The following is a 16,287-nucleotide window of genomic DNA, read 5'->3' as shown; positions in this document are numbered from 1 at the left end:
AACCAACAAATCCCAACAATGCAGCATGTCAAAACAGAAGAAAACCTTCTATTGTAGTAAGAGCTAAAAGGATAAATAAAGATTTATCTGGGACAATGCTATACAGTCCTTCAGCTCTTCTCACATGAAAAGGGTTACAGGTTTCCATAGGCTACTCACAAGAACACAGGTTTGCTACCTAGACAGACAGTTGCAATTGACCCACAGGAGAGATGAGCTTCATAGTCTTATGTGTGCAGAGTGTATGATCACAGCTATTAAATAATGGATTCTAATTTAAAATAAAAGGGTACTAGCTTAGTTTTCCTCTTCTAGCTTTAAAATAATTAGCTCTTCCACATGTTATGAAACATGGTCAACAAATATAACCATGTAACAATATAAAAAGTGTTGAGGTCAGAGGAGAAAAGAGTAAAAAGAGCCTTTTTTTTTGTTTGTTTGTTTTCTAGCATCTATGAATGGAATGATTTCAGTTCATTACCAAAAGCCAGAATTTTGTTTCTCACTGTAATACTTAATACTAAACAGCAGTTTCTAATCACTAGGTGTTTCAGTCTCTGCTGGACCTCTAATCAGTCTTCGTATTCCCCTCTTCCCTGCAGGACCTTTTGGTTTAGCAAAACTTTGTTTGTAAGCATGTTGTTTTGGATGAACCTCTTCATACAGGAAGTCAGCAGTTAACTCATCACCATTATCTATTTCAATCTGGGAAGGAAAACAAACAACGTTTATCATATTCATCTTAGACATATTTAAAAACATTTCAAAATTTTGCTGAAGCTCTAAATGCAGTATTAAAACCATATGTGCAATAATGTTCAGAGCAAAAGGTTCTCCAACTTGTGCCTAATGCCCTGAGCAATCCTAAGTAGTTTTGTAGTTTTTCTAGGAATCTGCCAAACTCTCACCAGTATTAAGTGTGAGTCAACTTAAATATTTTTCCTGAAATACAAGCACAGCATATGCCAAGAAACTTCCTCTGTCCCGAGCTTTAGCAGAGTGTACATGTTAATAGTAACTAGGAGTACACATTCCACCTGGAAACAAGTGGTTATTTACTCACTTCTAAAGTAACTTCCTTAATAAAAGAAAGCAGTGTGCAGATCATTCAGAATTACCGTTTCCTTTCTTTATTCTCCCCTCTAAAGTAAGATCTTTTCATTGTCCCAATGTAATCTCCACATTTTAAGATTTGTTTTCCCACTAAAACATGCTTTAAACACATACTATAAAAGCAACATGCACACATACTGTTGTCCCTTGAGACAGAAGGGGAGGAGTACAAACAGCTTACACGATTAGCTGGCTACTGCAACTCAGCAACTATTCAAGCCAGGGACAAGCTAAAATAAGTTTAATGAACAAAAGCAGAGGTTGTTTCAGTTTTTAAAAAAATTTAAGCATAGAAACTTTAATGGAAAAGCTGTTCTCAAGCCAAACCCCACTGGTCTGAATTGCAGGAATTTGAAACTCAGGGAAAAATTTTGGCCCTGCTCTCCTAAGCATTCAACACTTCGCGGCTTGCCAACCATAGCGCTTGCCAGCCACAGGACTGATGTTACAAGTACCTGCTTCAGAAACATGTCTATAGGAATTTCAGAAGTTACCTGGTGCATTTATTTCATTGTAGAAAGGAAATTTCTGAGAAATAATTACATATAAGACCATTCCTATGGTCTCTGCTCTGGAGGTGAGAAGCAAATTATTGCACAGTAGTAGAACCTATGAGATGTGAAAAGATCAGTCTACTTTTAAGTTTCAGAACTGCAACTTGATATTGAAAATCCTTTAGTTTTAAAGAATTCAGTGTTCGACAACAGCAATGAGGTACAAAATATAACAGGCCTTTTAGTAAGGAATTATGTTAGTTCTAAATAGTCCTTCAAAGTACTCTCAAACGCTCCCTCAGTGCACAAGAATATGTTTGCTAAAGCTATGAAAGTGTAGAAGTTATGAAGCAAAGGAAAGCTTCCATGATTTAACTTTGTATCTGGAGTTTTATCAGTAAGTATTTCTTAATAAGGACAAAGTTTAACAGTTACACAAAACTTCATTGTTTAGAGAAGGTGGTGGCAAAGAAAGTTATAGTTAGAGACTAAGAAGCGAACAGAGGGAAGGAGAAAATACCAGTATACCCGCTGTACTTACCTTTCTAATTATCTGCATCCACAACTGCCTTTCTACAATTTCTAACAGTGGACTTTTGCAACTAGAGTAGAGCATTCGTTCTCGTATACTACAGGTATACCCTGGCATTGAGTAGATGAAAACTGCAGAGAAAAAACAACCAACCCATAAATCAGACCATAACTATGCTCCATCAAAACCTGTATCGTAAAATCATTTACACCAGAGGCATTGCAAATCAACTATGCAATCTGAAAGGGGAAAAATGTAACACTATTTTGGATCTTTTTTTGCTTCAGCAAGCGTTTCATTTCAAATGGGGGATGAGAGAATGGCCACTAACTTTATGTTTTGACATGAAGACTATCAAAAGGGATAGCTCACAAAGTTCTAAACATAAGGACTCCTCAGAAGTCAGTTTCACAACCAAATGCCTCTGAAATTTATGATCATGCTGATGAGACAGATTACTTCTGTGACACATCTTTCTGCCTCAAAATTACTAAAGTATGTGAAACAAGCCAATGAAATTTCATATTGGGAAATTTTCTCATACCTATGGATTCCAAATAGTCTCCTTCATGGGCATGCTTATACAGGAAGAAGTGGTAACGTGCAGCATCCTTTGGAATTCTTTTTGGCAAGTCCTTCAGTTCAGTATGAAGTGTGTTGGCCAAAATAATAGTTTCATTTTTCATATCAATTTGCTGTTAACAAAGCAAACCTGAATATAGTTAAAACATGGAAAGCAAACCAGAGAACATGACAGGATGGAAAAAAATATTAATCTAATACAGACTGGTAATTCATCAGTGTGTGTTGTGCACACTGTTTAATGTGCGGGTAATCTATTTTATACTTACTATTCAAAAAATAAAGTATTTTATACTTGCCAGTTGTACATAATTGATTTTCTTATTTTTCAATTTCTCCAAAGCCTGAATAGCTTCTTTAGCAATAGGGAATGCTACTCCTTGCAGTGTTTGATGCTTGGTATCTATACCAACGTCCGTCTGCACCTGGAACAAAGGTCAATGGCGACGTGAACAGAAACCTCTGCAAGCATTCATTTGGGTTCATAGAGTAACTGACAGTGCATTGCATATGGTTACACACAGAGTTAGCAGTAGCTATTCTGAGAACGAACTACCCCAAAACATCATCCCCATACGCAACAAATCTGCATTTTTTAATGTACAGGTCATGTTTGCTTGCTAACCTGAAAACAGTTTCGTATCTCTGAAACAGCTAGCTTGGCAGAGCCAACAGAATCAGCAGAGGGAAAACCGGCTCAGCCTCAGTGAAGAAGCTCCAAGTTAAATTCTGGTATAGATACAATAAGCCAGGAGGAAAGAGCTTGGTTTTCATACAGTGTGTTATATTTCTGAACTGACAATCCTGCTCGTAAGCTTTGTTGTATCTTTAAAAATTTTAGACCACAACATGCAAATACAATTTCAAGGGAATCAAAATTTTCCAAGGAAGAAAGGAATTATATCTTATGAAACAAACTGATCTTCTTGAAGGAAAAGCAGAGCGACTACTCTCCCTCCTCCCTCAACACCCTCCCCCTAAAAGCCTACACCAAAAGGAAAGCAAACAAAAATTAATAAAATCTTAATTTTTGACTTCTAGAAGGTATAACAAGAAGTAAAAAAATCCTGGGTGACTGCAAGCTAGACAATTGTTCGTAATCCAGTTGTGTTAGTCGCAAATGCTGTGAGAAAAAAACACCAGTTATTTTAAAGCCATTTTTCAAGAATTTAGGTTTATCTTAACAGTCATGCATGAGCTCTGGCCTCCAGCTTTCCCAGGTCTGAACTTACTGTCTAAGTATTAGCTTTTGAATATACTGACTTTCTTTTATAGTTTCATAAATACATTTAACACTGGTGATGAAGCTGCAATACTCAGAAAAGTGTACGAAATGGAAATGTGGGTCTTAGATCTATCAACTAGCAGATGTTTAGCTTCAATTAAAAAGAGATACTAATGAAATATGAAACAAACTGATAAAAAAATAAAACCCAAAGATACCTGGGGCAACACTAAATCATACTCTACATTTTAAGGAACAGCTTGTCAGCAACGAGGGAAGAGGAAGAAAAGAAAGCAGGTGAAAGAGCTTAGTTTTGTAAAAAGATTGATAAATCTACGAAGAAGGTTACAGAAAAAAGATACCTGCAGGATATATCTGCATAAAAGGCTGATTAATATAAGCATCGTGAAAATAATAAACCATAATTAAATACCATACTACATAAACCATATTAAAATACAAGTAGGAATAAACTCAAACGTAAAAAGAAGCTGTGAAGTGTAAGGACAGGCAAGGGAAGAGAGTAACCCAGCATAACTCCAGAGTTGTTAACATGAACAAAATCCATTTGTCCGTACTGCAACATGTTTCAGACCGTTAAAGCAAAAGAAAACCACCCAAGTCACTTAAATATATTTGAATTCACACAATAAGATTTGTTAGTGCTGACTGCTGAGTGGTGGATAAAATGGCAGATGAAAATTCCTGTGAATAAATGTAAAGTAGCATACACAAGAGGAACAGAAAACTTCTCTTCTACCTGTGCGGTGGTGGAGTTGAGCTAGCTACTGCCACCCAGGAACAAAACCTTGCAGGTCACACTGAGTATCTCTGAAAATATAAGCCCCATGGCCAGTCTTGGCCAAAAAAAAAAAAAAAAGAAAAAAAAAAAAAAAAAAGAATGCAAACAAACCCCAAAAAACCCAACACTCGCCACCCACAAGTGAAATGTTAGGAATTTTTAGAAAAAGAGAACAAAACACATCATTACGCACTGTAGGTAGCAGTAACATGCCTGCATCTTGAATACCACATGCAGTTCTGGCTTCCCCATCCCATCTCACAAATTATATAGCAGAACTGGAAAAACTGCAGAGAAAAGCAAAAGGATCAGAAGCATGGAGAGCTGGGAAGAACTACCCGGATTAAGACTTTTCAGCCTGGGAGAGATACCTGATAAGGTATACAACAGAGGTCCACGGATTTAATAGTTTGAGTTGGAAGGGACCATCAAAGGTCATCTAGTCCAACACCCCTGCAACGAACAGGGACACCTTCAACTAGATCAGGTTGCACAGAACCACATCCAGCCTGGCCTTGAATGTTTACAGGGATGAGGCATCTACCATCTTTATGGGCAATCACCACCCTCACAGTAAAAAATTCTTCCTTATATCTAGTCTGAATTTACCCTTCTCTAGTTTAAAACCATTACCCCTTGTCCTATCACTACAGGCCCTGCTAAAAAGTCTGTTCCCATCTTTCTTATAATCCCCCTTTAAGTATGGAAAGTTGCAATATGGAAAGTTGCAATAAGCTCTCCCTGGAGCCTTCTCTTCTCCAGGCTGAACAACCCCAGCTCTCAGCCTGTCTTCACAGGAGGTGCTCCAGCTCTCTTGGCATTTTTGTAGCCTCCTCTGGACCCTCTCCAGCAAGTCCATGTTGTCTTGTACTGCGGACTCCAGAGCTGCACACAGTACTCCAGGAGGGCTCTCACCAGAACAGAGCAGAGGAGCAGGATCACCTCCCTCAACCTGCTGGTCACTTCTTTTGATGCAGCCCAGGATACAGTTGACTTTCCAGGATACATCTGACTTTATCAAAGGGGAGGGGGAAACAGGAATGACTTAATGACTTTTCTCTGCCTTCCCCAAACAATCTGTAGGGATATCAGACTAAACCAGTAGATAGCAGGCTGCGGTTCTTTACGTAGTACTTTGTCAAGCTGTGGAATATACTGCCAAGAAAAACTTTATGTGGATTTAGAAAAAAGACAAGACTAGATAATGGATGAAAACCCTATTAAGAACAATTATATAGTAAGATGTCATCTTTTGCTCAGGCAGATCTCTACCTGCAAATGCTGAGGCAACAGAAGAGTATTCAAGGGAACTATTACAGCCATCTTGCCCTGCTTTTACACCCTTCTTAGATTTCTGCTGTTGTTCACTCAGTGACTTGACAGCAATCAAGGTGATGCTTTGATCTGACCCAGTAAAATACTTCTTAGGGTAATTATGAAAGAATATATATAGAAAACTTTTTTCTTTTTTTTGTTTTAGATCAGAAAGCTTTTAGCTTCCTGAGTCTAATTACAGGCTTCATAATGGTGGAAACAACGAAGAGAGAAATGACGTAAGTCAATGTATTGCATGATGCTTCAAACAAAGCACAATTTATGTATCTCTGAAAAGCACAGCTACTGCTGCTGAAGTTTCGTAACAGCACATAATACTAATACCACCAGTGATCCTCAACACCACAGAAGTTTTACATTCATTAGTGTTTGGGGTTTTTAAAGTTGTTCAAGTAAAATGCAGTGTGTGGTGATGTTGAATGCATTTCTACACTGTGTGAAAACAGACATGGAAAAAACCAGGACACCACTGGGTAAAAAAAATTAAAAAAAGCCAATAAACAACAAAATTGCAGCAAAAGCACAATAGAGTGAAAATGTAAGAGAAGATACAGAGCTGCATTAACAAGATGATTTGCTGGTATCTAGCTGCAGAAACAAACCATACTTCAAATACATGTACCACAGTTGTAAAATACAAGCCTAAAGAACTACTAAGATCAGCACATGACCTATTTTAATACATGTCTGAACACGAACAGTGATCAAGTGAAGGAAAATGTGAGAAAAGAACTCCTGAAACTTTTTGGTCACTAGCTGACAAACATCAAATCATTTGGTTAAAGGCATTTGTTAGAGGGTTTTTTATAAAGCATCTATAACAAAAGCAAATCTGTCTCTTAAAGGGACTAGCTACTTGTTTTGGATTTGTATTCTATTTTTACTGGAATTCCATTCTCAGTCTTAAAGACAAGTGCACTGGTGCTGAAAGCTAAGTGTGTTTCCTCTGGGAATAAGGCTGCTGAAATACTCCTGACAATCATCCACCGCGCAGTTGCTATTCTGTGTTTTCTCTACAGTTTCTGCCACCATGGGAAATGCATGTGGGCAATCACAGAACAGTCGGAGTTGGGAGACACCTTCCGAGGTCACCTTATCCACCAACCACCTAGAGCCAGTTGACCAGCTCTCCGTCCAGATGGCTTTTGACTATCTCCAAGATGGAGGCTCCACGACCTCTCTGGGCAACCTGTGCCTGTGCTTAGTCACCCTTCACAATGAAGCACATGCAGTGATATTAAAAGCATGTTGAGAGCAAAAGCTGCAACAATTAAGCTCTGCAATTGTGAGGCCTCTGACTCAGGCACTAGGCCCAGTAAACTCAGCAAGATCATGCCACTTCAGCTCCAGCCATCACCATCTTGCAGCCTCAGTTCATTGAGGAAAAAATTACAGTCTCATCCATTCAAACTTTCTGAAACTGTCCGTTTTCTGTTCTACCCTTTTTTACCCTGGGTGTACTTTTTTCCTACAATGTGTTTGGAACTCTGCACCCAGTTTCCCATCCACGCTCAGACATTATATGTACCTCATTAATCTTAATTTGTCGAAGTTCCTCTTCTGCTGCAGTCAGAGGTGCAGGGGAGGACTGTGATATCAAATATTTTTTATATCCATTCAGTGAAACATCATCCTGAAAGCACAAAATTAATCATTTTTTCATACTAAAAGTTTTCTTCAAAGATGTTCTATGCAGTGTTAAAAAAGCCCTTACCTCCCATACAGTTGTGGTCTTTTTATTTGACTGGATTATAAGTGTAGGTGCATTTTCAAGTTCAGCTCATCTTCTTGCACAGCAGGGCCCACTAGGCTGCTCTCATACTCAATTATACTGTGGGCAGCATTCCCAGTCAGTCCCCAATTACTTTGCTAATTCAAAAATTCACACTAATGAAGACTGTGCATGGCGCTATTCAGCCTCCTTGGACAAAACCCCACAGAACTGCCACAATTTAATAAATAATTAAGAAATGAGTCTATTTTCTTATAAGATTTGCATGCTCAGACTGGTAGCTTATTGGTAGTTTTCTACCTAAAAACGGAAGACAGAAATGCTGCCGTAGGACAGGGATTAAGCACATGATAACTATAAATAGTTTAGGACACAACATCACAGAAGTGATGAATTCTCATAAGCACTTTGCCAAATTCATTCATACTCAGCTGTGGTTCTCTCCAAAGATGTTGATACCAGAGGCAAATACTGTTGTGGTTTTATTATTGAAGTGGTTGATCAGAAAGGGCAGAACTTAATGCAATCATATGAATGTGATTTTCTCTGAGGAGAAAGATAAAGCTCCTTCTTGGCTTTTCCCTTTCTGGAAAAGGCAGACCTTCCCAAATACAATTTCCAGTGCTAATATTCTATTATGCCTTGTTTCAGAAGCACAGAGGTATAGAGGTTAATACATGTGAAGTAGCAGATGGGACCATAACCAGATTCCACCAGGATACCAGAGGTAGTTGCAACTAAACTATCCTTGCGTCTAACAAAATAAAGACAGAGTAACCCACTGGATGCTGATCAAGATTCCGAGCGGCATTTGAGACTTGAATACATTGAAGAAGCTGTGATTTTCACACAGATGAACATTAGGAACCAGCTACAGTTAACAAGTTTACAAAGACACAGAGACCAACAATTTAGACATATATTCAACTGCAATATAATGACCTTGGAAAAGTGAGTTACCTTGAATTCATCCTTTTAAGTGCCCCAGGCACATTCTAAAATAACAGTAGCAGACAAATGCAATGCTCCTCCCTTATAATTTAAATAGAAGCTTAGATTTGGGCTCTGGGTTGTAGGGCTTGATACAAATACTACATATTACATAGTCTGGTGAAAGTGATGGTGAGACGTTACTTGACTGAATAGGCAAGAAAAAAAATAACATGACCTCTACCAATAAACCTTCTTAGCAACTCAGTTCTCCACTGAAGTATTTCAGCCTCTCCAAAGAGGTTTGTTAGTGTGTTTGTTCAGATAATGAAGCCTCCATCACAGGTTAATGCTGAATATAAAAAATTATGTACTCAGTGAGCAGCAGAATTAGCCTCATATTCTTATGGATTTGTGTGTCCATCACAACAGCCCATGTCTCTTCCACAGTTTTTTTCCCCACAACAGTATCCTCTGTTCTTCCCTAAACCTCCAACTCCTTCCCTTCCTTCAGCACCAGCTCCCTGTGTCAGTAGTGGTGGTGCTTTGGTTCAGATCTGTGCATATGATGAACTAATCAACAGGCCAAACAGAAGTTAACTGCTGCAGTCTCTCAGTTTGTGCTGAAGAAAAGGGTAATGATAATCTGAATCTCTAAGTAATTATCCGTTTTCATGAAAGCTATAGGAATTCTGTATTTTTGAGAACTCTAACTTGTATTTTTTTAAAACTGGCAATGGATTTTAAAGACTGTCTCATGTCTGCCTGACAAACAGGCAGGCATCATAACCATGTAAGACTTATTTCCCAAAGAAACCTTAATCAAAAAAGAGCAGAAACACCACAAATTCATGCTGGTTACATCAACTACTATATTTAGCATCTAAAGTCAGTCTGTTGACTTTAAAAAGAAAAACATACCTGTACTGTTCCAAATACTTCATCCTTAATATGACCACCTCCAAATTCTTTCTTAAGTGTTGCTCGGGTTGCTGCATACAACATTTTTTGACGAACCTAGCGTATAACAAAGCAGTGCTGGTTTGGTTTGGGTTCTTTTTCTTTGGTGTACACAGAAAATCTAGCATGTTGGTGTACCCAGTCCATCAACAAACATCTTTCTTGAATAAATACTCTAAGTGTTGAAACTGCACTGTGAAGTTGGATTTTATTCTTTATTACAAATTACGTGGAATGAGTTCTGGATCACAATACTAACACACACTATTAAATTCTTAAAGGCACGATACTGCGCATTATTATCAAAGTAATTCTAAAACTAAATTGCAGCTTTAGTAAGAGTATAAGGGTTTATTTTAGTGACTCCAGATAGTTTTTGTTCAATATGGAGTGGAAAAAATTAAATTTCCTAGGGGTAAAAGATCCAATGAAGTTTGCTTCTTATCCATTTGTGTCTAACACAGTCACTTACTCCTCTCTCAACAGTCCAACCTTACCACCTTATTTCACTGTCATGCCATCCTCACCAAAGTACCTCTCACCTCTGCCACCTAATCTCTTCTGTGCACTCCAGCTCTTGATGTCTTACTACTTCCCAGCTGCTAGTGAAAGCAGTAAGAATATTGGAAAAGCTTTACTTTCTTTTCCCTTATCTCACATTCCCAGAACCTGCACAGAGTATCCTAGTTTATCCTAGAAATCCTTAACTCCAACCTCAATTCCCTCCCATGTTCCTTAACTGACAGTGTATTCTGTGGCAGGCCACAGATCCACAAGTGCTAGCTGAGCAGACAGCAAGCCAAACAGAACAGCTTGAGCTCACACTATAATCTTTCTCTCTAAGCTAACACCCATTGAGGTTTCTTTCCTTTCTTCTTTCTTTCTTTCATCCTTCCATGAATTTTCATGGAACACTGACAGAAAGAAAGACAAGCAAACAGGGCAAAAACATTTTTTCCTCTCCTCCAATTAGGCTAGAAACAAGCGGGATCAGCTGCACTCGCTCTAGACCCACTGAGCTCCTCAATCAGCTTCAAAAAAGATGTTTTCCTGGGGGAAAGTTAGGGGAAGGTTGGGGAACGCTCCATTCCTCAAATCCTTTTCTTCATATCTAGGATTCAGAGCAAATGGCACCGTTGAAACATCATTAGCAACATGAAATCTCTGATGAATGTCACTTACAGGAGAGTGATCGGGTGACCACGCAATGAAGATCCATTCATATCCTTGAGCATTCCGAGAATCTAATCTGTATAATATATAACATGGTTGTTTGTCTTCAAGAAGGGGAAGGACAAAGGAATCATAATCCTTTTCCCATGATCCAACTGGCTGCCTAGAGGATCCCACAACAAGCTGTTCTATAAAAAATAACCAAAGCTACAGGTTAGCAACAATACAGTTAATGCTGTTTTTCAAAATTAGCAATTACAATAAACAGTTAATCAGACACTTCATCTTTCATAATGACGTCCACAAGAATGGAAGTCAAGAACAGTCAAGTATGAAAGCAGGTGAATTCCTACAAAAGCTGTACATGTTCAAACCCTAGCTCACTTTAACCCAAATACAAATAATTGAAAAGTAATGTGCTGGTTGTCTTCAAGTTCTTTGATCTGAAGGGATAAGACTGATGTTAGTGCTTTTAGCATAATAAACACAGAAGGGAAATAAAAACTCTCTTCTCCTAGTTATTTTTTAAATTGTGATACTTAAGTAGAAACAGGATGAAAAAAAGCTTTTAAATTTTAGAATAGAATTACTGATGCTCTTGCTATAACATATTAGTGTTTGTACTGAGTCAGTAACTCAGTTATATAGTGAAAAGAGTTTGGAATTAATATGCTTGCACTAATCACTTTGACTATGTAAGTAGATAAACCTCTTTCTAACACAGCTTCATAACTGGTCTCTTTAAACGACTGAAGTTGTTTATTATGTATAATAGGCTTACACCTGTATAGAATACTTCAGATGAGATTTAATTATGTGAACAGCTGTAGCAGCAAGATTTTTCTGTTATTAATAAATCACATCTTCACTGCTAAGGGAAAGTAATAGTATAGTGTATTTCAAAACATCTTATCAGCTTCCCAATAAACAGTAGCACCCACAACTGAAACAGAAATACCTTGTTTAAATGGAATCCTACAACAGTTTGAGGACCACCATAGTAGCTAATAAACAAAGTATCTTTTGAGAGTCTAGGACCTAACTGGTAAAACTTCAGACAACAGTATACAAATGCCTCCACAGCAAGGCACTCTACCACACTAAGTCACAGAACACAAACACCTCAGGGAGAGGGTGTTGCGCCCTTCTTTGAATTAGTGCAAAGTAGCCAAGTTGTACACCTAGACCAGAGTACTCAGAACGTACTTGCCAGTTCTGAACTCTAGGTGGCTTTATACTCACTGGGTTTAAGATTGAAAAATTCAATCAAAGGAACTCTATCGCCCAGCAGCAAACGTCTTCTCTTATTAACTCAAATTAGCAGAACTCAAATTGACTATTATGTGTTGACTAAGGGCAGTTGCTGAAAGCTCCTGCAGAAAGATGAAGTAACCATCCCTCTTCCAGTGTTCTGGGAGTTTTAGAGGTTTCTTCCTGAACTGTGGAAAATAGTATCAAAAACTGGATTCTGCTTTTACAGAGGCAAAATGTTTATATATATATATATACACACACAAAAAGGAAAAATATAGGAAATGTCTTCCATTTGTATAATTTCTAGGCTTTATTTCATATTACAAAGTAGCATACATACAAAAGCATATTGCTTTACTTTGCCTAATAGGAAAAGAAAAAACCAATAGTTTGCCAGCATTTGCTACCTTGTGCTAGTGAGACTTTATCGCAGTGACCTGCCTATAATATTATTGCTACTTCTTTAAGGAAATCAGTGTTAAAATGTCAGAAGACTTTCAAAGAAAAGCAAACACAAAGAAGGCTACCTAACAATAAATGTATATGTATGCACATGCACATAGGCCAGCTAACATGTATTTCAGTGAATTGTAAATGCAAGAAGTCTACAAAGAACAAAAAACTCAAGGTGGGCACCTGAAGTACTTCAAAAGACGGACAAAACCATAAAGTGTCTTATACAGTCAACCAGCACCGCTATAAAGAAAAAGTAATTATGCATTCTATCTTGCAACATTTGCAGCCTTGATCAATTGCCAAGAAGTTCAAAGATCAAACTCAAGTTCTGCGAGAAATTATGTAATTTTATATTTATACAGATACATGAGATTTAAGGAACGCTTTTATCTTTGAAGATTTGTACACAGTTACAGACTTTTGAAGATACTTTCTATGTAGCCAGATTTCTACTTAAGCATCTACTTTAACAGAGCTTAATAGAGCTTTCTGCATGCAGCAGACCCCAGTATAAAAGGCAGGTAATATTTAGACTTCATCTAAACTGACTAGCTGCTCTGCAAGAATTTCTCTGTCTAATGAAAGTAACCAAAGTGCCAAAACACCATGCAGGTGTGAATTTTCTTTTCCTTCCTTTCTTTAGTAAGAAGGTAAGAGTAAGCTCATTTATACTATTCATATGAAATGCACAGCAGTTATGAAATTATAAGAAACCTTCAAATTCAAAAATGCAGTAGCATTGTACTGAAAAGCTTAGCATCTTAAGATTTTACCTTCTGCATATGAAAGACCTTAGCAACATTCAGTTTGGCAGAATTTTGGTTTTTTAAGCAATTTTTAAATTTAACATGTAGGTCACTAAAACAACTAAGAAAATATCCAAAAGAATCAGAGAAAAAAATTAAAAATTGACTAACCATTGTCAATGACTATTTTTAAAAGCCTGTATTGTCCATTTCTGGCTCCAACAAAGGTGTCTTTAACACTTCCACTAGCTGAAAAACATAAAAGTAGCCAAATTAACACATTTCACTTCCTAGGACAAAGAATATTCACAAAGGTAAGAACAACACTGGAAAAGTGTACACTGGCCCTTCACTAGAAAGTTGGACTGAAAAAGGAACATGGGCATTATGTTCCCTCTATGCCGCATGCTGTTCCAGCCAGGGGCACGCCACAAGAAGATGACAGGCAGTATTACAGACCAGCCCTGCTTTCTAGCATACCATGTGATTTTCAACATTGTCAAAATCAAAGGTGACATCATACCATCACTCTCCAGTTTCAAAGTTAACACAGCAACACAATAAAAACACGACACATCTCAAATTACAATAGCTTCATGAAGGCTGCAGGCTCAGTACAGGCTTTCAGGCAGAACCTTTATGCCTGCCAGGAAAATGTTAGAGATTGTCTGGCAAACGTGACTTTTTTTCCCCGAGGACACCTCTCTGAAGAGTACCAGTGAAGGCTGCCACTCATTGCTCGTCTTTCACAACATCTTATCTCCTTGTATGTATCTTGATGACACTGTTCAAACCCTGATCTATCGCAGCCAGATACCTTAAAATGAATTTACAAAGTAACTAAAAACATTTTGAAAGCCCATAATTCACATTAACACTACACCGCAAACATAAGACTTGTTTTCCCAAGCAGACTGAAGACCTGTTCTTGACTCATATGAAGACCACTCCTATCTCAACTGCTCCGCTAGATAATCTGAGTGCAAATCAGTTTAACTATACCATAGGCAGAGGGTTGTACAGCATTTATTGAAGAACAATTATTGCAAGCTGGTCCTTTAAGTAATCCCACAGCATAGAGCATAGCACCAGCAAAACAAACACCAAACCAGGAAACAAGTAAAATGGATTATTTATAGTCAGATTGAGGCCAACTGAACAGATGGTCAGATGGTATCCAGCAACACTGCTGCCCATACTCAAAACATTTTAAATCTATGCCCATCTAAGCAATGCCCAGGCCCATTCTGAAATGCCACAATGGTGTGGGAGGGAAAGGAGGTGTTAAACAAACTGAACTGCATTGGGTTACCAGCCCAACCCCAGATTCATCCCACTAATCACTGCAGACCCTCACTGTAAATTGCTGCCAGCTTTTCTAATTGTCTCTGCCAGTCCTCACCATTCCATTCAGCACACAAACACTGAGTCACTTTCTAGACTGTTCAGGGCCCCCAGGGTCCTTTTTTTCTTTTCATCCTCTTCTTGTCTATTGTCTTTTTGTTCTTTATTCTCTCAATACAACCCTACACACCAAAAGAAGACAAAAATGCAGCAGTCCCTGCACCAATACCAGAACTGTAACAGCTCCCGAAGTAATATTTTGAGACAAGACATTTAAGAAACCATCTCACTATCGAGTGAGCTATGGGGTTTTTTCTCATAAAGGTTTTAAATTCACAACAGAATGCTGTTATTTTATATTTAAGCTTTCTGCATAGACCTACAGAACTAAAATTTGGGTTTATTTCACAAGTATTTTACAGAGAATATTATTTTAAAATTATTTAGAAGACTATGAACATATTCTAGTGTATTTCACTACAGCTCAATGCATTCCGCAACTTCCTACACTATTTATCTGCCCTGGCCTGTTTGAAAGTCCAGTCCTTTTAGCAACTGCCTGGTACGTATCACTGGCTCCATGACTTCATTTCTGTTTCCAGAAAAGAGCAGCCCATGCTGCCAAATCTTGCAATTGTTTATGACTGACAGTGACCTGTTTGTAGCTAAAGCCAGCAGTGGCACAACAAGTGCTATTCCTCTTCCAAATTGCAGAAGCGGATGCTTTGCTGCAAACAGGACTTCTGAGCAGTGCCTGCGGAGGCAGGATCCATGCAGGAAAGCTGCCGAGTTCTCTACAGCTCTCCTCAGAGGACAGAGATTCTCAAAGACATGAAGGAGAGCAGCAGAAGCAGCTTAGCCACTCTTCTTGCTTGTGGTAAGCAACAGGATATTCTTGTGCTCCTCCCTCCAGCATTGTCAGGAGAACAAGGGAATGAAGAGCCACTGTTAACAGTTTTCTCCAGCCTGGGAAACAAGCTACCCCAGCTGCACCTCTAGCCTGAGAAGGGTTGAAAATGTGAAACAAGAAGGAGCAAAAAAGAGCAAAGACTGGCATGCAGGGGATGGAATGGAAGAGAGGTGAAAGGGTGCAGACCAAATGCAGCCAATGGACAAAAAAGGGAACAGAGAAGCAGTTAAGAGCTGCCGTGGATAGGACAAAAGTCACCTTCAATAATAACTATGGGAGAACAGGCAAAGTACATTGTACTAGTCACTGAACAAGCAGATTGCAGAAATCGAGACAGTAAAACCCGACCCCCCCATAATCCTGCAGTATAATCCCTGTTTAGCAATTGTGTGATTCGGGGCGACCCGGTAATGCTAAGAAACAATATTCTGTCTTCTTCTAATCGCTTCTCGCACCCTCCAAGGCCTGGAAACACAGGGGAGAAAAAGGTTTCCCCCCCACCTTCTCCCTTTGTGGCCTCTAGCGATGAGGGTTTTCAATGGGCTTTCCTACTCCGGGACACACAGTTCTTCTCAGGCTCCCGCTACAACGGACCCGGCAGCGACCCTCAGCATTTCCCGTGCTGTCCAAGCCATCCCAGCCCGCTGCGGCCACCCCGAGCGGGTGGGGCGTGAGGTGCTCGGAGAGACCCCGCAGCCC

The 16,287-nt window shown here is 38.8% G+C and overlaps 1 protein-coding gene across 1 annotated transcript; it reads right to left on the bottom strand.

Annotated features, from left to right (window-relative positions):
- Positions 1-265: 265 nt before the first annotated feature.
- On the bottom strand, positions 266-13,583 carry TWF1 (twinfilin actin-binding protein 1; the record flags this gene model as incomplete). The annotated part of the gene is made up of 8 exons (XM_010018050.1): positions 266-705; positions 2,149-2,270; positions 2,684-2,834; positions 3,021-3,146; positions 7,612-7,716; positions 9,667-9,762; positions 10,888-11,066; positions 13,506-13,583. Coding segments are annotated over 8 exons (1,028 nt in total), but the record flags the coding sequence as incomplete, so codon positions are not given.
- Positions 13,584-16,287: the final 2,704 nt, after the last annotated feature.

This window comes from Nestor notabilis, unplaced genomic scaffold (genome assembly GCF_000696875.1).
Source record: "Nestor notabilis isolate BGI_N333 unplaced genomic scaffold, ASM69687v1 scaffold4047, whole genome shotgun sequence".
Taxonomy (NCBI): domain Eukaryota; kingdom Metazoa; phylum Chordata; class Aves; order Psittaciformes; family Psittacidae; genus Nestor; species Nestor notabilis.
Note: the sequence above shows the minus strand (reverse complement) of the source record. Positions and strands in the feature narration are given on the sequence as shown.